This window comes from Tachypleus tridentatus, chromosome 6 (assembly GCF_004210375.1).
Source record: "Tachypleus tridentatus isolate NWPU-2018 chromosome 6, ASM421037v1, whole genome shotgun sequence".
Classification (NCBI taxonomy): Eukaryota; Metazoa; Arthropoda; class Merostomata; order Xiphosura; family Limulidae; genus Tachypleus; species Tachypleus tridentatus.
Window position 1 is genome coordinate 125,142,978 of NC_134830.1, and position 22,350 is coordinate 125,165,327.

The 22,350-nt window shown below is 31.3% G+C and overlaps 1 protein-coding gene across 2 annotated transcripts; it reads right to left on the reverse strand.

Annotated features, from left to right (window-relative positions):
- Positions 1 to 2,599: 2,599 nt before the first annotated feature.
- LOC143253587 (PHD finger protein 12-like) lies at positions 2,600 to 22,225 on the reverse strand. 2 transcript variants are annotated; one of them, XM_076507678.1, is made up of 15 exons: positions 22,046 to 22,225; positions 21,583 to 21,764; positions 20,863 to 20,938; positions 19,769 to 20,129; positions 18,021 to 18,135; positions 16,210 to 16,342; positions 15,724 to 15,894; positions 15,170 to 15,307; positions 14,168 to 14,948; positions 13,884 to 13,967; positions 11,127 to 11,231; positions 9,479 to 9,571; positions 8,995 to 9,077; positions 7,123 to 7,332; positions 2,600 to 5,688 (listed from the first exon to the last, which is right to left on the reverse strand). In XM_076507678.1, exons 1-15 carry the CDS (start codon positions 22,112 to 22,114, stop codon positions 5,470 to 5,472), a joined length of 2,820 nt encoding a protein of 939 aa, XP_076363793.1. In that variant the 5' UTR covers positions 22,115 to 22,225; the 3' UTR covers positions 2,600 to 5,469. The 2 variants fall into 2 exon arrangements, with proteins under 2 accessions (XP_076363793.1, XP_076363794.1); XM_076507679.1 differs by having other exon boundaries at positions 15,754 to 15,894; positions 22,046 to 22,219.
- Positions 22,226 to 22,350: the final 125 nt, after the last annotated feature.

Sequence of the window (22,350 nt, forward strand, 5' to 3'; positions counted from 1 at the left end):
TGTCGATTTGCTTGTTTGCCTGTTTTGAATTGCGCGCAAAGCTACAGGAGGGGTAACGGCGCTAGCCGTCCCTAATTTTGTTTTTGAATTTCATACAAAGCTACTCGAGGACTATCTGTGCTAGCCGTTCCTAATTTAGCAATGTGAGACTAGAGGGAAGGCAACTAGTCATCACCACCAAGTGCCAACTCTTGGGCTACTATTTTACCAATGAATAGTGGGATTGACCCTCACTTACAACGCTCCCACGGCTGAGAGGGCGAGCATGTTTGATGTGACTGGGATTCGAACCCGCGACCCTCAGATTACGAGTCGAGTGCGTTATCCACCTGGCCCGGCATGCAGGCCGAAAAAAATAGCACTTACTCCGACCCCTTTCAGGGCTAATGTCCATGTATGCACCAGTTCTTTACTTAACAATAGTTGTGATTAGAATACAACCCTTTCTTAAGTGCTAAAATATCAACGTTAAAGTAGTGTAGTGTGGGTTTTACAGTATAGTAATAGGGGCTTTATAGCATTTTATTCGTAAAATGAATATTAACGAAAGAGAGGTACTTCGGTCTATTTTCATCATTATGTAGTAGCGATCAAGCTCACATAATAAATAATTTTTGACAATTTTTCTGAAAGGAATTTAGAGAATTATGCAAGAGTCTATTGGTTGTGATTTGAATTTTGATAAGATGCTGCGAGGGACTTTATATGCTGTAGTAATAATTGCGTTTCGTGTTGTGTGTATGTATGTTGGGCATGCATATCCTATTATTAGTGTTATATATGTTTTATAGATTTTAGTTATATTGTCTGTTGAAGTTTCTTGGAATTTACCGGTTAGACTTCTTGCATAATTTGCCCGTTTCCAAATTTTAGTAAATATATTATATGCATGTTTGTATGAAGAGACCTGACAAAATGTATTGGAAAATATTTTGTAATTCATATGAGTACAAATTGTGAACATGTAGTAGTAAGTATGTTAATTAAAAATAGTAAGTGTTTATATTCATATATGTGTGGCTATGTGGATAAGATGCTCGATTCATGATCTGAGGGTCGCGGGCTTGAATCCCAGTCATACCACACATGATCGTCCTTTCAGTCTTGGGGGCGTTATAAAGTTTCGTTCAATCCCAATGTTCACTGGTAAATAGTAGCACAAGAGTTGGAGGTGATGACTAGCTGCCCTCACTATAGCTTTACACCACTAAATTAGGGGCAGTTAGCACAGGTGGCCCTTGTGTAGCTTTGTGCAAAATTAAAAAATAAATAAGCAATAATTTCGTGACAAGGAGTGTTTCTTCAGCTTTATTACGTAGGTTTAATATACAGTGGCCTGAGAAGATAATGACCTGTGTTGTTAACAATGCGATTATTTCTGTTTTTTATTCTCAAGTTTCTTCACTAACATGCTACTAGAGTAGAAAACACAACATTCTGCTTGTTATTTCTCCCCTCACAGTTCAGCCATTCTTATCAAGTTAAGAAAAAAATGGTTAAGGAATTTATTTGAAGAGTCTCATAGTGATTAAGAGACTCAATGCTATGGATAATAGCACTTAAAGTGAGGTACACTTTACCTCAGTCCAGGTAGATGTTATACAAAACATCTTTGTTTTCGAAACAAAATGGCCTATGAATAGTTAGTTATCAGAATTTAACTGCAAACAACTTCTTTTACCCATATTCAGTTATTTTTGACTAGTACATGGATTGTCTTCTTGTATCACAAACTAAATTGAAATAAAAACTGCATTTGAAATATCGTTTTTTTTGTCCATCTTATAATATACAAACGTTGATTCTCTGTCCCTTGTTCTTTCTATGGCTCATGAACTTGTTAGAAAAATAGCAATGACATAAACAGAAACAAATAATTAAATGGTTTCTGAATAGTTTGTTGTCACTTCTGTATAGCTGTGTGATATTAAAAAAACACACAAAACCTTCTGATATACAAACAAAATAAATTATTTTAACATACAAGATTGTGACTCCCTCCAACATAGATACTAGTTTCGTTGTATTTTTATAAGGACTTTTATGTCAAGCATGTAACTGATGGTGGATACTGACCATTTGTTAACTTCACACTGATTATGTGTTACTGTAGCTTTGTTTCTTTCTACTGATTATTTGGCGTACAAATGTTGTCTTACTCCAGCAAGTTTTTAAAATTTCTACAACACAAATATATTTAACTTCACATTCACGACTCCAGATTATTACTATTAATTAATGTATTTTGATAGATAACTGAAGAGGTGTTATATACAGGATAGAAAATTGTTTAAGGGTTAAATGGCAGGAACAACCCTGATGTTGTATTATTTGATAGTTATAATAATTCTGAATGTCTAATAGCACATCATCATTACACATAATACTTAAACTTTTAAAATTATGTAAATTATTATAAAAACATGAACTGAAACACCAACAAGAAAAAAAAAGTACTTTAATAGATAAAAACCAGAATTATATATACAAAACTGTAACTGTAAAAGTTCCTTTTGAAGTTTTCTATAAAAAAAATAAACTTTTACTTACATAAAACTGTAATTAAAACTAATGGTGGAACAAAGAGGTGAGACAATACATTGTGAAAACAATCTTTATTTTGACAACATGGTTAATGTTGATGCATATGACAGCATTGAAAAGGTAATAACGTTAATGGATATTTTACAAAGTGAAACCTACACAGGTCAGTCTGACATAATGAATATCACCTGCAATGGTCAAAAAGGTTAAGAAAGCTAAAAAATTTAACCTATACTTATTTTATTCTGACACTGGTTATGTCCCTAATCAGTTATGTCCTTTCCATAATTAAGTTTTTGAAGTTATTATAACAAATTACTTCTACTTTACTTACACATTTACACTTGCCCATGAATCTTATGCAGTGTTTATTGTTATTTACTAAAAACATATATATACACACACACAATACAAGCAGCAGTCCTGGCTGGAAATAAGAACCACCAAGATTTAAACAAAATGTTTTTATATTTCACATATCTGTAAAATATATTGTCCAGGTAGACTTTCTTAGATGAACACTGAATAGACATATTTTTAAATATCTGATAGTTAAAATTTTAAACAAGAATACAGCCCTTAACACTGGTGAATATATATATCAATAAAATAAGCCATTTGGGCTTTCTTCTCTGATGTGCCTTGATAAAGTTTGACACAACCACTGAGTAGATTAACAGGAAAAACTGACCTTGTAATTTAATAGAACCATAAATGTTCCATCAACTTAGTTATTGTAATAACCTGCTAGAAATATATTCTAATTCTGTGTATGTGTGTCTCTCTCTACACATATATGTACATATTACAACATGGTCTCCAAAAGAATAGTTATTAATAACACACGTTAAATTGTTACACTATCTTTGGGACATCTTAGAAAATGTAATTAAATAAGCAAGTTTTAGGGGTGTATTATAAAAATGCTAGATTCTAATATTTAAACTTTTAACACTACTCACTAGCTTCAGTTACTTCCACTCTCATTTTATACCTTCAAAATGATTTATTTAACTGAAAGGTTAATGACTCTGAAACCCATACCACAAGTCCACCATTTGGGTTTATTTTTTTAGGTAAACTTTACATCAAATAATGCAATAATTTCTATGTTGTGTGACCTTAAATGCTTTATATACAATACACATGATAAAAGTATTTTGAAATATGTACTGGACCCTTCATGAGAAATCAATGTTAATAAATTCTTCAGTTCACCTGAAATGTTATCACCCCACACATAACAACTTAAATACAGGACTTACAATATACATTTTAGTAGGCTTGGTTGACAACAAAATACACTTATATTTAAGGTTAATAAATCAATGACGACTGACCAAAACATATACATGAAATATAGATACATGTTTTCATATGTTCATACAAAAATGACTGAACTGTTTCACTGTCTCTTTTACCCAGTACTATCTTACAGTAAAAACAAAACTTAGTATGCTATTCGTTAAAATTGACATAACCTGTAGATATGAATGGCTTATAGCTAAAATATTCTAATATGCATCACACAGTCTCTGATTGTGTTTGAACCTGTATAAATATTCTACTCAAAACAAAACTTTTGATTTTTTAATAATTTACATTACAACAGTTTTCTCACTTTTGATTTAAGTAGAAAACAAAACAAAAATATTTTTTCTTGCAATTATATTGTTGCCTAATTGGTTCTGTACAAGATGAGTCAATGGATGGAAAACTTTACTTGCTATAGCTTAACAGACAACAATAATATCCTTTACAACACATTTCAAGTATGACTAATACTGAAAACCTTGACACTTATTACATGAAATGTGTTTTTATAATGTACACTTTTTAATTAAAATTATACAAAGATTCGTCATCCATTACTTGAGAAGTTCAAACACAATGTGGTCACCCAGTAACCAATTTCTATAAAATACACTTTACCAACAACCTACATGTAATCTGATGCATATACATCATTTTTCAAGATAAAGCCAACACACATTAATGTTATCTATATTTATGATAAGATCTGTAGTTTTGTAATAAAAATGGACAGATTATACATGAAATGTAGAAAAAGGTATATATATTACAGACTACAGTTCTGATTTATGCTGTGTCAATACTGTTTGATTATCTATTTCATTCATTCTTACACAAACAGTAAGTAGTGTAAAAAGCAGTGATATTACAGCTAAAATAAATGCAACAGAATGCTCTGTGAACCTTCCATTGAAGCAGATATTTCTGAGAAACAGCAGATGTAAACAAACATTATTCTATTTTCTCTCTGCTGGCAACCAATACCTACCAAAATAACACAAATGTATCTCTTGTTCTCTAAATACTAAATGTGCATTTTTCTGTTCTTACTGACACACACTGAATAAGTTATTGTTTAACACAACTGTTAATTTGTCTTAACATATTAAACATGGAACTTATTATTTAGATTTTTTCTCCCACATCAATAAAAACCAACTCATTCTGATATTTTAATACCCCAACACACAACTTTCTTTCTTTTACCTTACATATCTAGTAGTAAACCAAATGCCCTGCTTATTTACACGAGTATTGCAAAGGAAACCACTTATTTATTTTCTTTGGGAAGTATGCATAAAAAAATATGATAAAAACATTGAAAATCTACAACAATTTCTCTTTCTTTCCATAATAGCCAGTGATCAGAGAAACCAACAATATTTTTGAAACTAAAATAACATATTACAAATATATAATAAATTACGAGTTGTCTTGAATACCAATTTAATGACATTGATAGGACTAAAAATAATAGGATAAAAATAACACAAAGCTCTTTTGCACAAATATGCTTTTGACCTGTGAAATCAGCCAGTAGTTCCTTTTAAACACATTTCTTACAGAGCTCCAACTTTTGTGGCACATATACTTACAAGAAAAAGTTTTATATCATGTTGATGAAGTGTTTAAAACAGAGATCACAGCTTTGCTCTTCTGTTTCCCTCCATTATCTCTGTCAACTCTGTAATCAATAATGCTAAAAACAAATTGTAAACAACCACACTGAATGTAGCTTCCATGGTGAATAACAACAGCACCTTCCCATCCTGCTTTATTCTCTCCTGTAACACCTGAACTACTTGTCTTGCAATTACATGGTTTCCACAACTATAAGATAAGTATTAAGGGAGATAAAGTCACTACTAGTAACATTCAACAAATTTAATAATCAGTTTAAGTGAGTATACGTTTAGATCGAATAATCATAAGTCTCTCTACTCATATCTTAGGTGACAAATTAATAGATTTCTATACTATCAGCACTGTAGGTAACATTATATAACTAGTATTTTTTCTCATCTCTTAAGACATAAGGGCACAGTAAATATTCATATATAGGTTATCTGATTAAGAGAAACTGAAATATATTCTTTTATGAGTCAAATGTACACACAACACTTGAGGTTTAATGATATTCTAAATAAAATCAATTCTTGTGATCAAATAGTACTTAAATATAAGAAATACCACTGATACTAACAACGTCTTCACATTGAGTGTCACATGGGAAGAAACGTGTGCTGCATAAAAGTTTTAGTTAAACAGTAAAACAAGTTTTGTTCTTAAGGAAACGTGTCCAGGCTTGAGGATGAAACATCAAGAAAAACATAGTAACCAGAAGGTTAGTGATGAGGACAATATCAGATTTTTAAACATGTTTCTTTAAACTGCTTGAGGAACCATGATTTTGTTAGATGTTTGTCCCTAATAAAATATTCCCAAAACATCAACCACTGGAGATCTCTATCTATTTTGTATCATAAACAAGTTTTTATCCAGTTTTTATTGTCTGTTTTTACACTAAGTATAGTAACAGACAAAATACTATATAATACTTTGATCTCACTGGCCAAGAACAACATAGAAATAAGTTACTAGTTTGAGGATAAATTATCAGATTTTAATAAGTGTGGAAATGTTAGGATTTCCTCTGTTATGACAATAAACTTGTCAGTTCAGTTTGTAAACAAAGACTGATTGAAAATTAACTATGTTTGTATTTGTTCTTTTTTCTGTGGCAGTGGATCATATACCAATTGTATGCAGTGTATGAGAACCAACTAGAATCATGTAAATATCAAATCAACCATTTTAATTTTTCTCATCTTTCAGTCTAAGATGCTTTTAACTTCTAAACAATTACCTAAAATGGTGTACAAATACATTTTAGGTTGTTTTAGTTCATTCTGTCTGAAATGTTTATGATTGGAGAAAGTTAGACTAATAAGCAATATGACTCTTTAGAACAGCACTCTCTGAAACTCTGGTGCAGTGCCTTGATGGACAACAGTGTTACCCCAGTAGAAACTAACTGACCTCAAGAATATTTTAAAACATATTTCATTCAAATTACACATTATTTTTTTACTTTAACAACTGCTACAAAAATGTGTTTTTAAATGATTATTTCATATATTTAAACATTAACTCTAATGATTCAACAACACCCATATCCTCATAAAAATTATTTAGAATGTACTTTCCTTAAAATTAAGTACCATTTTATCTATAAACATTTAACAAAATCAATATTCAATTTACCTTCCCCACATTTGGATTCATTGTTAAACATTTTGAGGACTTAACTTCAGGCTTTTCTCTTGATTTATCCAGGATTTTACGAAGAGAAGAAACTACAACATTGGGCTGTGCTGCCGGGACATACTTTTCTGAGAAGTCACAGGAATATAAAACACTGTCTACAGTTGTTCCATGTTCACTGTAGTTAAGCAGCTCGTAATGTTTTGTCACCTGCAGTTTATGAAAAAGTGGTTAGCTATCAGTTATCAGAGATAGATTCACTTCTCACCAAAAACAATAAATCTGTGGTAACTTCATTTATCAAGAAGGATGATGTTTGTAAAATTAGTATATAAAGTTTCTTGTTTATATTATATTAAAGTCATGTAACAGTAACAAAGTGTAACATACATGATTACTACATCACATAGTAATGACAAAGTGTAACATTATACATGATTAGTCCATCACGTAACAGTGACAAAGCATTACATTATACATGAATAATACATCACGAATCAGTGTGTGTGTGTGTGTGTGTGTTTTCTTATGGCAAAGCCACATCAGTCTAAATGATGAGTCCACTGAGGAGAATCAAACCCTGATTTTATTGTTGTAAATCCACAGAGTAGCTACTGTACCAGTGACAAAGCGTTACACTATACATGAATAATACATCATGTAGCAGTGACAAAGTGTAATGCTGCACTGAAAATATAAATAATTTTCAATAATTATAGACTGGGGACTAAAGCTGACTTATCTTTGTCATTTTTATACCTAAACTTCTATATTAAATTTTTACATTTTTTGATTTTTATTTATTGATAAAGCAATCAAATATATTAGAATTCAATTTACAGAAAATATTGTTCCACATAACCTTAGAAAACTTTTTTGGCTTCAGCTTAGGTTGGCAAGCCTTGTTTAGTTCAGCCAGAGTAGTACAACATTAGAAGTTCTTTAGTTTTAGGCATCTGTTGAGTTCAACCAAATCAGTATGCTATCAGAGGCTTTTCATTTCAAGCTCCTGTGTTTGCTCCCCACTGGTATACATTTGTATTAGATTTCTGTTCTGTTAGATATAACTTCACACTTTTGCTATTGTTCCCCACATATTCAGAAATACTTATTAAAGTAAACACTAGAAGATACTGTAATGATATTTAAATAAAATTACTTTTAAATGTTTGGTAAATTACATGCTAATATATCGTTTTAACAAATGTAACTGGTAATAATCCGTGATGACAAGAAAACTCACTTGTAGAGAAAAATATATATGTAACTGGTACTGTAAAAACTATAAAGAACAGCATGAAGTGTTCTTTTACAGATGATTTAGGCAGAATCTTCCTGATAAACAAATAAATATGAAATGTGGAGAAATAATTGGAGGACTGACTGACAAAAATAGCTGGGATTTAAAGGACGTGATGAGGAAAGTCTTCCAAGATGTCATCCTTTCAAGCTGAGCTACATCTGTACGTCAATCCTACAAGTGTCATAACTTCCACCATAAACTATGTTTATCTATACCTCTCCTTTATAAACACTTTCATATTTTATTCTCTAATAACTGAAAACTTTAGACGTAACTTTTGATTTAATTTTATATAAGTTTTCACGTTTATTCACTTATAGCACAAACTTCTTTCAGTTTCTTCTTTCTAGAATATTGTGGTTTAGTTATTTAAAATATCACAAAATGTTTTTGATCATTCCATATTTTACTAGACACATCAGAACTACTTTCTCTGTTTTTATTTTGTTTTTTTATTGTTAACCATCACACCAAATCATCTTACATCTAAAGGACACTTATATATTCCCAATTTTAGCTTCCAATTTTCTGTGTGATGTCACTTACAAAACAACAGAAGAACAACTCACCTCATCATAATATATACATGCGTGCTTGGCCGAGACGTAGTTACAATGTCCATAGTTAGCAAAACACACGTTCATATCAGACCCTACAATGTCAGTTGAAAGAAAAGCAAACTCATAGAAATTACCTTTAAAATACCATATTTCCCTACAACAAAATAAGTAAAGATGCATAACATATAACCGTAAACTGTAAAATATTAACATGTTACTTGTCTTTCAAAACAATGAAAATACCAATGATGAATGACAAACAATACCACTCTGTACTCTACCAATTATAATCTTTGTTGGTCAACGTTAGACAACATTCTTCTCACTTTGAATAACAATTTATTATCTTCTGATTGAGTCTTCACCCAAATTCTTAAATACTAATGTTTTCATAAATTATTTCTTATATTTTAAAAAGTTCTCTTGCACAATACATGATGAAAAACAATAAACAAACACAGTGTAACCTAATGAAATTTGAGAAACCACTAACCTTTTCCTAAAGTTAATGTTCTGTATGGCATTGGGACAGTAGGCCCTTTATAGACAGGGCAAATCACAGCTCTGGCTCTAACATCTGTAGATTCTGAAAATATGACCAATACACATATTATAAACTTTACTTCAGTTGTGGGTGACTTGAGTTCAGCCATTTCTCATTTTACCACTCCTGCTCTCTTGTTAGGAACATATAATAAAACTGGTACATTCCAGTTTATTGTATGTAATTACTTGAACAGAATCTTTTCCTATTAATATTAGTTTACCCAAATCTTTTTTCACTCCTAATCAACTGATCTATGTGAAATAGCAGAATAAGTTTGAGTTAAAAATCAAGATGAAGTAATGAACATTTGAATTTTGTGGCTGACAAAATAAAGTTGCCTTTTACAAAAAACAATTTTAAATTCTTATTTCAAAAATTTGAAACATACATTTCAAATAAAAGGGTTTCAAAAATATCTGAACAGTTTAGAAAATAAACAAGTTATGTTTTTCAACATTTTTTGTCATGTTATAAACTATAATAATACTAATTACTGCTGTTTATGGGCCAAAATAAATGTATCACAGATGTGCTACAGCAACACAAACCATGTCACGGATGTATTACAGTCACACAAACCATGTCACAGATGTATTACAGTCACATCTACCATGTCATGGATGTATTAAAGTAATACAAATCATGTCACACATGTATTAGGATAATGAGAAAACCAATAATAATTACTATTCATGGCTGCAGGTAAACTTGCTATAGACGTACAGTATAATTAAAGGTTTTACTCTCTCAAATACAAGACTGAGTGTATTATATTAAAACACTTTTGAACATGCAAATCATCAGACCATAGTCAGTATGAAGTCGTGGAGGAATGTAATGTATGAGGACTACATTTTGACATCCCTTTCCTATGCAAAATTTTCATGTGTTCAGATCATAAAGATGTGTGGAAGTCAGAGACTTAAAATTCTGAAAAACAGGATATATCTTGTAGTTAATTGTACTGGAAAACAAAGGTATATGGATTAGTATGGGACAGCAGGGCCACCAAGGAAAAGAACCATGAGAAGTCCAGCCATAATTTAAAATGTGTAGCATATTGTAACAGGTGAGAATTCATCACAAATATCAGTAGTAAAAACCATTCATGTACATAATATAAGAAAAAGAATGGAAACAAATCCAACATGATATGGGTTTACCAAAATAAGGTTTGTAGTCACATATCCTTTTCAAGTATCACATAACCAAAAGCAGCTAGATAGGTATAAACACTATTCCATATAAAGATATAATTATTAATTTACCCAATGCACCATCTATGGACTTTTGGATGACCAGAACCATTGTTCTTGTACACTAAATAGATTATGGAATGCAGCAGAAAGAAGTATGGTGCTTTTAACATGACTATCTTAAAGCAGAGCTTTTCACAGTGGCAACTACTCTGCAGGGTTATTGTCAAGATGCATGATCCTTGGACAGTGCATAACTAAACACAAAAACATGACTGTAAGGACATTATAAGGCTCCAAAACTGTTTTAATATAATATACTCAATTCTCTATATTACCCTGAATAATCACAAGTTCTACCCCTAAAGCACTATTTTCCTGAAAACAGGACCAAGTACCTATTGTCGAGTTCAGTTTCTTGGATATCAAAGCTTGGGGTACCAGCTGCTGTAGTCTCTGCCACGCCAGCATTCTGATCAGTTTTCCATCAAGGAAATCCACTTCTGCGTAAACAAAACTCAAACTTTACTAAAAACAACTTCCCATTCATGTTTTACACAACTGTATATCATCTCGAATGTTACTGACAGTTTTACACCTAGTATTTACCTTGAAACAAAATTTCAGAAAATGGTAACTGAAAGATAAAAAAAACTATTATATTCTTAAATTCATTCTCTTCAAATTAATTCTGTAATTTCTTAACTTTTTCATGATTAATGAATAAAGTATACGTAATGACTGGGATAAAAATTACCCCCTTTATATTACATCACTCACATCAAACACCTGCCATTAAAGTGTACCTATATATATGAAAGTCACAAAATATATACATTAACAACATAACTAATGTTATAGTAAAACAGTAATGTTATTTTATATTGAAGTAGCAACTTAACAAATGTTATATAAAATTAAATCAGTGATTATCGAACAAGTTTTGTTGTTTGGTGCACCACATCTTACACAAACAGTAAATGGGTGTTAAGGGTATCTGTATATACAAATGACACAGTAGTCAGTCACATGTTGCCACCAATACATGACTGACAAGGGATTGGTTTGTTTTGAATTTTTGCTGTCCCTAATTTAGCAGAGTAAGACTAGAGGGGAAGGCAGCTAGTCATCACCACCCACTGCCAACTCTTGGGCTACTCTTTTACTAACAACTAGTGGGATTGACTGTCACATTATAACACCCTCACTGGCTGAAAGGGTGAGCATGTTTGGTGTGATGGCGATTCAAACCAGGACTGCCAATGGTGCAGAGAGGTTAATTAGTATATTAAAGGATACAGGGAATACCAGAGAGGGTCTTGTTGCAGTAGTTTCTATGCAGTTTCATAAAAATTCGGAGACAGGTTATACGAATAGAACACTAACACCTACTGAAAACTACTGCCAAGGGCAGCTATGCCACAGCAGAACAAGCCAACACAAGTGTAGCAGCATATGTTATATTACCCAGCGTTTTGAGTTGTCAACTGCAATTGTTTAAAAGCCTCATTGGTTGACTTTGCAGACATTTTCTAAAAAGTCATTTTGAAGAAGTGAAGAATTTAAGCTGTAGTACTACATTTCTCGGCAAGACTGATAGTCAGTGGTCCATATCTAATGGACTGAAGAAGCCCACTCCCCATTTTTACAAGAATGAAGGTCCTTTACTCATCAGACGCTAATCCACATGCAACATTTCCTACACATCTCCATGATGCTACAGTAACAGTGTGAAATTATTAGACTGTAGCTTTGTATACAGACTACAAACCTGCACAGCCACTGCTCACAAAAAACGTGATTCCCAGGCTACAACAACAAAATACAACATTTTTCTTGCAGGCAGGTGCCTCCTGGATACTTATAACTAGATTAAACACATCTGCATGGGAATTCTCAGAGAATCATTACATGTGAATGTCTGTCCAACTTGTTTATTGTACCAAACACAAGCTAATATTTAGTTGGATGGGAGAGTCACACATGCACTATGGGAAACCTTGTATAATTCCAGACCATAATGATGCAGCTGTCCAGAAAGTGGCCAGATACTATTTTTGTAATGTCTGATGGAGGACCACATTTTGAACAGATGGTGTGATTGATCAGAATGGCATCCTTGGAGGAATACATAACAAGCAGGGCATTTGCAACCACATGATACAATTCATACCTCACCCCTGTGCAGTTGTACCTTCTTATGTGATGCCATTTATGAAATATAACAATCAACTTGTATACAAAATGTTATATTTGTATAATAATGTAACAAATATTATATTAAATCAGTAATATAACAAATGGCTTAATTTACCAAAAAGTTAAACTACCAAGAATAAGAAAATTAAATTTGTAAACATGAAATACCAATTAACTGAAATGCTATTACACTGTAATAGGCAAAATATACCAGATCCTGACATTTGCTACAAGGTTCTACTTTTGTCCACTAAATATACCACAGTATCTTAGCACTCAAGATATCTTTATACATTTTCAAAGGTTAAAAATATATTTAGTTACACCAATATATAAAAAATGTAATAATGGAGTTTAAACCATATGTTGTTATTCTACAATAGTTTCAAATTTTACTGCTCTTTCAAATGTGACATACACAAAAGTAAGAATATTTCAAGCAAGTAACGTAATAGATGTCAAAATATTTGTAAGTTGTATGTATCACCTAGAACTCAGCAAATTTCCAAACAATAGAACAAAAATCTAGCTTTATTAAATAGAAACATGAACCACAAATTACACAACTATGTTTTGATTAATATTTCCCTATTAAAAACAAATATTTTACTGATGTGTTAGATAACTAAAATCACTGTCAGATTAAAAAATAAAAACTAGTATAAAGTTTCAAATAATTCTAAACCCAATACAAATATTTATAAAATATACAGTAAGCCTAATTGGGTGACAGGTTAGCAGTTGAAATATCCATACAGCAAGTGAAAGCAATCTATAAATTTCACTGCTTAAATCTGATCATCATATTTTTTATAAAGCAATGAAAAATCAAAGCTTTATTAGTTAGAAACTGTTAGTTTGACAAACTCATGACAAATAGTTTATGTAAGCTTCCTGTCCACATCATACATGAAATCACATGTAAGTGTAAAATGTAGAACAGCCATATTATCTACCTTTGTTGTCATCAACACATGCGTGCAATATGCTGTTGAGACTGCTGAGAGACAGATTCGGGGATCCTAGTGGAATCATCTTACCTATAATATACAGAAGATTATAAAACGTAAAAAACAACAAAAATATTTACAGAAACAAAGACTAAAAGCTAATTTATTGTTTACATATAACTATTTTAACTAAAAACAGAACTTTTAAAAGTTAAATTATTGTTCATTTCTAAACTTTAATTTCATATACAAGGAATTCTCATATTAAAAAATCAACTTTCTACTTTTACCAGGTGTATGAGAGGATCCATCTAATGTGCTCACAACACTAGGCTGGAAAAGACCACCGACATTGTTTCCACCCTGTGAAAGATGAGATAATCCTACTGGAACAGATGTTGTAACTTGATATTCTGATGTTTCTACAGCAATGCTGTGTTTCTGACTGGTGTTGCTGGCATCCTGTGATGAATGGGATAATCCTGCTGTGACAAGAAACTCTTGCGTAACTACAGGAATGTAGGTTGTAGCAGCACAGGTTTTATAAGACATAGGCAAAGTATTTGAAGATGTGCTTTTTCCCAATACCAGAGTTTCCTGAGAATTAATATTGTAACCACAATTTGCCACACTATTAATGTTTTCATTCTGAAATTCGGTTTTCACACTGCAAATAGTTTCTTCTAAACTAGCTTTAAGTTTTGTATAATAAGACTGGTCATGTTCACCATTTACAATGATACTATTGTCCAACAAATGGTTGGTGCTTCTTACAGTACTGTGGCTCAGTGGACTCAAGAATGATGTTCCTGGACTTGACTGACAATTTGAAAAACTACCATTTGTGAATGATTTATTATCACTAGAGTTCTTATCTGACAATGTGGAAGTAGTACAGTTTGTGACAGGATGTAACAATGACATCGTATTTAATAAGGAAGAGGCGTTACATGTAACGCTAGACAGTGATTTTACTTCAGAGTGTGGGCTAGTTTCACTGATGAATGAAGCTTGTCTTTTAGACAAATGATTTGCAATACTGGACTGTAAGGTCACTACACTAGTCAACCACTATAAAAAAAAAAGGATATTAAAAACACATGTATTACAGAAAACTTCAGTCAGTTTCACAAAACATGAAAGTGATGGTTTCTTACAACATAGAATTTGTAGTAATACTTTCGAAGTTTAATATAAATTACCAATAAATACAAAAATGTCAAATCTGACAGAACTAACTGGTTTTACAACCATTCTGTGAAAATTACATGTCACTTAACTTATTTTCTTACCTCATTTTCTTCCTCTTCATTCATATGTTTGGCAGTGTTAATGAACGTCTTGTAAACTGAAGGTAATGGCAGTGATTCTGTTACATTTGGCAGGAGTGAGGGAGGGCTTTTGTATTGCATCTTAACTGCATCTGGGACCTAAGGTTTAAAAATGAAAATCATCCTTAAAACTTTACCAAATCCAAGTTCTTTGAAGAAAGTAAACATAGTTTTATTTTTATGGGCATAAACTAATTTTAAAACTCTGAAAAGTTACAAATAATTTTAAATGTAGTAAGTACTTACCTCACTGTATTCTGAGGTGGACTACACAAGTAGTTAGCACTTACCCTCACTGTATTCTGAGGTGGACTACACAAGTAGTTAGCACTTACCCTCACTGTATTCTGAGGTGGACTACACAAGTAGTTAGCACTTACCCTCACTGTATTCTGAGGTGGACTACACAAGTAGTTAGCACTTACCCTCACTGTATTCTGAGGTGGACTACACAAGTAGTTAGTACTTACCTTCACTGTATTCTGAGGTGGACTACACAAGTACTTAGCACTTACCCTCACTGTATTCCGAGGTGGTAGTCTTACTTTGTATCGGAATGGTTGGTTTCTTCTATGAACTTTTTTTAAAAAATTCATCTTGACGGTATTTTGAGACATCTGGCCATCACACCTGTCCCATAACTTTTCTCTTTCTATCAAGTTCACTGGTGTCAGTAGTTTCTTATCCTGATTAAACATATTAAGATTTTGATATAAAGACTGAAGTACAAAGACATAACTTTCAGCAGATCATATCATCATGAACAAGGATCATAGCCTGGAAATATTCCTTATCATCAAGGCTCATTTTATGATTTTAATTTGGATTATTACGTCTTCTTATAACAATTTTTCTTTTTTTTATGATAACACTTGGATACTGTTGTAATGAAATAAACTTCCAGTGTTAAAATGTTTCTCCTGCTGCCATTTAGTACATAAATAATAAAATTAAGAATGAAGATTATAAAACTGCCACAAATAAAAACACTAAATATTCACCAGTATGTGTTCAGCATGATTTGGACATATCCATCTCCCAGAGGGTGCTGTAGTCAATGGAGGGTCCAGACAGTCGAGGTGAAATAGTAATGAGCAGAAATCACACTGGATTAGCGGTGCTCTCCTACAAATTCTGTTTTACCATGACATTTAAAAAAAAAAATTACAAAAATAGCCAGCACTTAATAAGACAATCTGAACATACATAAAAGAACTTAAAACAGTGAATACTGCTAATAAAGTGCTACTACTGTAAGGTTTCAGAAGGAGTAGCCATGACATAAAAGTACCAGAAAAACCTAAACAAATATGTAAATTATAAAACTGTTTTCTGGTGCTTCTTTTTGGCTCTTCCAAAGAATTGAAGGAAATATAAGAAGCTATACAGTAGAACTTAGCTTCAAAGTAGCTTGCCCCATATTTTTGTTACATTCAAAAGCTCATGAGTAAATGCTCAAGAGAACAAAGAGCTATAACACAATTGCAAAGCAGTTTGACTGTGTACTATACAACCTGTACTTCAAACTTTATCAAAGGTATATATTTTACCAGTCACCACAGACAGCTCTCAAACGAAAATCTAAGAATAATGCTCTAATAATGTGTAACAATATCACTTAGGCAGTTCTTGAGAGGAGTACAAGGTTAAAATACTAGTGTACTAAGAAACACAGAAAGGTATTCATCCACGTGAAAATAGTACCATGCTTGTAAAAAAGCATCAAGTTAAAACATTGAGAATACTGGTCACTTAAAAGTTAATATTTTATCTTATGAAAAAGACTACTTATGAAAACAAATTTATGTATATTCATTTCTGTTTAGTATTAACCTCTGTCTGAAAAACATTAGTAACTAGTCTATTACCCTGTATACCTTTGTAGCAGTTTCTACTCAGTAGCTTGTTATCATTTAAAAAAAAATGTATGCTTAAATATTTTGTTCAATCTATGAAAAGATTACTAAATCTTTCTTTTAAATGAACTACATTTAAAAAAGGTAGTGAAGTTATGAAAACTGCTAACCAAAACATTTCTACTAAAAAAGTTTTTTTTAAATAAAAACAAAAACACCAGTTATTTATTTTAGTAAATTATGCATCTAACGGTAACTAATAGCTTAGCTAAGAAAATAACATTACAGAGGTTTTAAATTGAAAAGCAATAAATTTACTTGAAGTTTAATACTTCTATAATGTTAGAAGTTTTCATACTAACCACAAACCAAGAAAGTCAACATTCTGACTTCAGGTCATTCCATGTTAATGTATGCATTTTTGGATAGGTTTGTCTTTACATCACTAACATATTTTGTGGATCATTGATCAACTAGTGTTTCCTCCATTAGATCTTCAAGTTTCTAAACAGTAATGCTCTTAAATAACACAACACTGTGACCAATATTATAATACAAACCTGTGGCTTCCAAAAACAGTAGGCTTAAGATGAAATGGTATGAGGGAATTTACAATGATTAATGACAACCATTTAGCCTTGGAAAAATGAAATATTTACAAATTATTACAGATTAATGATATAAGAATCAAATTCAAAATAGATTTGGTATTCAATGTTACTTTAAGTACATATATCAAGAATGATCACTAATCTTTTCATATTAAAGATAACTGAAACAAAGAAAGGTACTGATTCAGTATCAACATATGTATTGTGAGCTACAGTAGTTATCTTGTATATTAATATTTCAGTTATACCTTCATCATACTATGACACATTACTCCAAATACTGCACTAGCAAGATATATTCTTTGTTGAGGGAGAAAAGGTTATCAAATGTCAATTAGTACTTACTTTCTGCACTGAAAGCAGAGTTTACCAGAAAATGGTACAATACCATTATCTTGCTCATGTGCTAATTTCTTAGACGTAGTATGACCTCCTTGAAGTCGTGGTCTTTTACTAGAACCTAGTTTAGTAAAAACACAAACTTCTACTTAATGTTAACATCCAGTTACAGTATTATTAAAAGGTCAATTATACTAAAACAGTAAAAAAAATACCCTCTCTTTGATAAGACTTCAACTTGTAAACATAATTTTTTAGGCACAAAATGTTTTTCACACTCAAATTAACTCACTAAAAAAAAGAATAAATGAAACAGATATTAACACTTGTCCTACCATATTTTTAGAATTATTCTTAATACTAGGAATATAATACTTGGACAAAGTATTATAGGTACTGGACTTGTCCACAAAATAATATCTTTAAAATCATATTTGCATGTGTGTGTGTCAAAGTGCATATGTCACAACCTTTTACAAAGTGCCATTCAACATGATATTATTGTTTGGTGTCAAACCTATCAATTATTCATTTTACCATACACATTGTTCATTTAATCAACAGACTTGTTTTAAGTACAAATACTTTTGTATCACATCTAAATGTACAACAGACTCTTACACATTACTAAAAGCTGACCACATTTTTTTTATATAGATAAACATGATAAATTTATAACAGTTTAATATTCTTTCTCCAATAAGGTCAGATGGACCAACCCCATGGATATTCAGTTATATTGTTTATAATCACCAGACTTTGTTTTACTAACTCTAAACAATAATAATAGTAATAATGTAAAAATGAATTCAGCTATTTGTATTTAACATTACTGGAAAAACAGTTTTATGAACCTGATAAAATTAGTACAAAATTGGCAATATGAAATAACACACTTATAGTTTAAGTTCTTTGATATTAATTTATTTGAATAGAATTTGCTGACTGAATTTTATTTTAAAAATTTTGCATAAAACATTCATAAGTTCATACAAAATATGTGTGATGAGCCAAGGAAGTAATTACAGATCAGCTATGGAGAAAAGCAGCATTGATCTGAAACTAATGTGTCTGACTAGACATACACAAAAGATTATAAAACTTCTTGTAAAAGACTAATAAGTTTTTATTTAACTTGTGTATTTATTATATATTTAAGAAAAGTCATATTTAATATTGTATTATCTTAGATGATTAAAAATTATCTCATGAACCCCAGTTTTCTAAATAGTTTAAGTACAACTAAGTTGCTACTTTTCATAAAAACTATTTACAATTCTAGGAACTGTTGATAAAACTAAGACACAATGACAAATACTGTGGTAACATATATATATATGATTTTATATTATCAGAGCCTTGAAAGTTTAATTTTATATACAGAGACCTTTAACTTTGATGTATATTAATATATATTTTTTATATTTTAATTCACCAATTTCACTTATTAAACAAAACAAAATAAAATGTACACACAAAACATAAGTATATAATATTGTTTCAAACTGTCTTCTTTAGTATGCTGCATATTAAACTGTAAGCATCTTTAGTCCTTGATGTGTGTGTGGCTAACAGGTGATAATTGTTTTTTATGCATCAGTAAAAAACTGTTTGGTCTAGACCAAGTTTAACACATTGAAAATAATGTAATTTGATTTTTTGAAAGTTAATTTTTGGCAAGTGCTTTAGATTACCCATAATTAGTCCACATCATTTCTAACATACTTATTAGCATGATATTCAACCAAACTTACCTGGAAGTTCTGTTGTACACATTAGTTCATTCGGTAATTCAAATTGCTCTGAATTCAAGGCAGATGCTGCCTGAACTAGCAGATGAAGTGGGTGCATACTTTTTTCATCTACAGTTTCTTCTGGTGCAAGTTTGTCATCCATGGGCTCCATATTTGGACAAGTGGATTTTTCTATTGACTTGCTTCTTCCAGATGGCTCTTTGGTAGTCTGATGCCCATTTTCTGATACTTGACTACTTTGACAGGTTCCATTTGCTTGAGCATTTTGCCCAGTTTTCTGGATAGATCCATCCTTCTGAGACCCTTTTCCCAAGTTGTGTCGATTTTGAATACTACATGTTGACAGTGATTTGTCACCAGTCTATATAGTAAAGTTAACAATTTTAATGTTGGCAGCAAAATCAAATTAGAAACAAGAAAGCAACTTGGATTTTGAAACTGTTATTTTGAACAAATCCACAAATAGTTCACTTATGTAAACTGGGTTTAAAACATTTTTTATTTGTATTTCATCACTTATTCACTCAAAATTCTTAGATGCATCTTGTAAGTGCTTAAATGAAAGTATTTAACCAGAAACTTTAACAAATTCCAGCTGAATTAGTCTGATCTTCTTTAACTTAGGTGAAACTAAAATATACTGTATATGTTTTTCAACAATGAAACACACTAATTTATAAATATATATATATCTTTAAGGGTCTGTTAGTTTTGCTCTCAATATTATCACATTAAAATTCTTGTTCTTACAGTTTAGTGTTTATCTGTAAAATGATTTTATTATTTTAAATTTAATGATACATGTAGATGTTAGCCAGTTAGCTTCTCAACTTTCAGTGATACTTATACTAGTGACAATAAAGTATACTTGGCAACTATACAATTTTCTCAAACCATAATTTGTTTTTCTTATTTCAAAAACCAAGAAAACAATGTGTCCTCATGAAACTTTCCCACAATCCACGCACATGCATGTCACACACACACACAGACTTTAAGCAAACACAATATTTACAAGAAATAAACAGCAATTTACTCAAACATGAGGCTTCTCAGCATTACATATACCAATGGTAGATGTTCATTTAACTTACTTCCTTGAGAAATGCTTTACAACAATAGCATAACCACTCTCCTCTTGGAAGGTCTTCCTTGTCCAAAGGTGGGTTACTATAAGAGATTTAATTAAAAGTAGCTCCCTGAATCAATATATTACCTGTTACAACCAAAACACCTTATTGAAGTCCATCTCTAATATTATACAACAATGTTGATGTCATATGGCACTTCTAGTTTTTCACCATACCAGTAAATGTCTATGCACTTGAATTAACCCTAGAGCTTAAATCAATACATTAAATACAAAAAATAAAATTAATTTTTCCTAAAATTATAATTTTTTAAAATTAGGTTTATAACCTGTTATATGCTTAAGCACAAACCTATCCTAACTGTAAATTATTATTAAACTACTTTTATTTTAAACTGATGAGTTCAGCTGAATAACAGTTCAAATAAGATGAGACACCATTGTGAATCTCAACCTAATGACAAAAAATGTTAAGCCTAATATTTAATTTACAATTAATGGTGTAAAAATGTATTCATTTCATATCCAAATAGTAACACTTTAAGTAATGCCAATTCTACTATTAAGCAAACGAGTAACAAAATGTTTAATCTATTTGAATTAACATTTCATGGCTGATAAGTATTTGTTACCATTATTAAATAACAATATGTTACAACAATTTATATACGGGTCTAGACATCAACTGATTAACATTATTGATGATAGCCATTGGTCAACTTACTGGCAATGAATATGAAAAGATGCAGGGCAACGATCACAACATATCAAGTCACCACCTTCCTTACAACTATCACAACAATCATGATTGACTGCTCGTCCTGATCGGCAATAGTGAGGTTCATATTCTTTCTTCTTCTTTGACTCTCCTTCATTTGATGGTGGGGCGATTAATGCTTGGATTTGCTTCACAAAACAGAACACGAACAAACTCACTCGTTAGGTTCAGATGACTGGAAGTTACGTTAAATAGGTATACTGGTTTTAAATTTGGTTCGTACGTTAAAAAACAATTTATCCTTGACAACGCATAAATTAAAGAAATTTAAGTTTTATTAATAATTATTCACAATACAGCCTTCAAAGTAAAATACTGCGATTGAGAAGCCATCTTTGGTTGAAGAATACTTGGTTTCATTCATTTTTTTTGGCACAAACAATCCTATCAAACAAAGTGCAAAACTTACCGGCATAAAACTCCCAGAATTGTCAAGATCATATTTTGCTGTAGCCATGATTCCTGCCAATATTAGCATATAATAGAAAACCGAGTAACTACTACTCAGAATTTTCTAATAAATTACTCAATGAGTCTAGTAGTAAACTTACACACATCTTCATCTTTTCAATGGAGGACTGTCGTTTACAAAGTAAAGCGCTACCTTGCAACTAAATATTTCTGAATCGTCAGGTTAAGAAAAGAAAAAAAAATGTCGCTATTATTGTTATACCAATAACGTATGTATCAAAATTTCACAAAGTGACCTAACAT

Excerpts from the sequence above, each read along its gene's own strand:
- LOC143253587 (XM_076507678.1), bottom strand. The coding sequence starts at position 22,114 with ATGCTAATATTGGCAGGAATCATGGCTACAGCAAAATATGATCTTGAC. Across the intron at positions 20,130-20,862 it reads GTAAAGCATTTCTCAAGGAA|ACTGGTGACAAATCACTGTC; the intron begins GTAAGTTAAATG and ends TTTACTATATAG. Across the intron at positions 5,689-7,122 it reads TGAATCCAAATGTGGGGAAG|TTGTGGAAACCATGTAATTG; the intron begins GTAAATTGAATA and ends CTTATCTTATAG.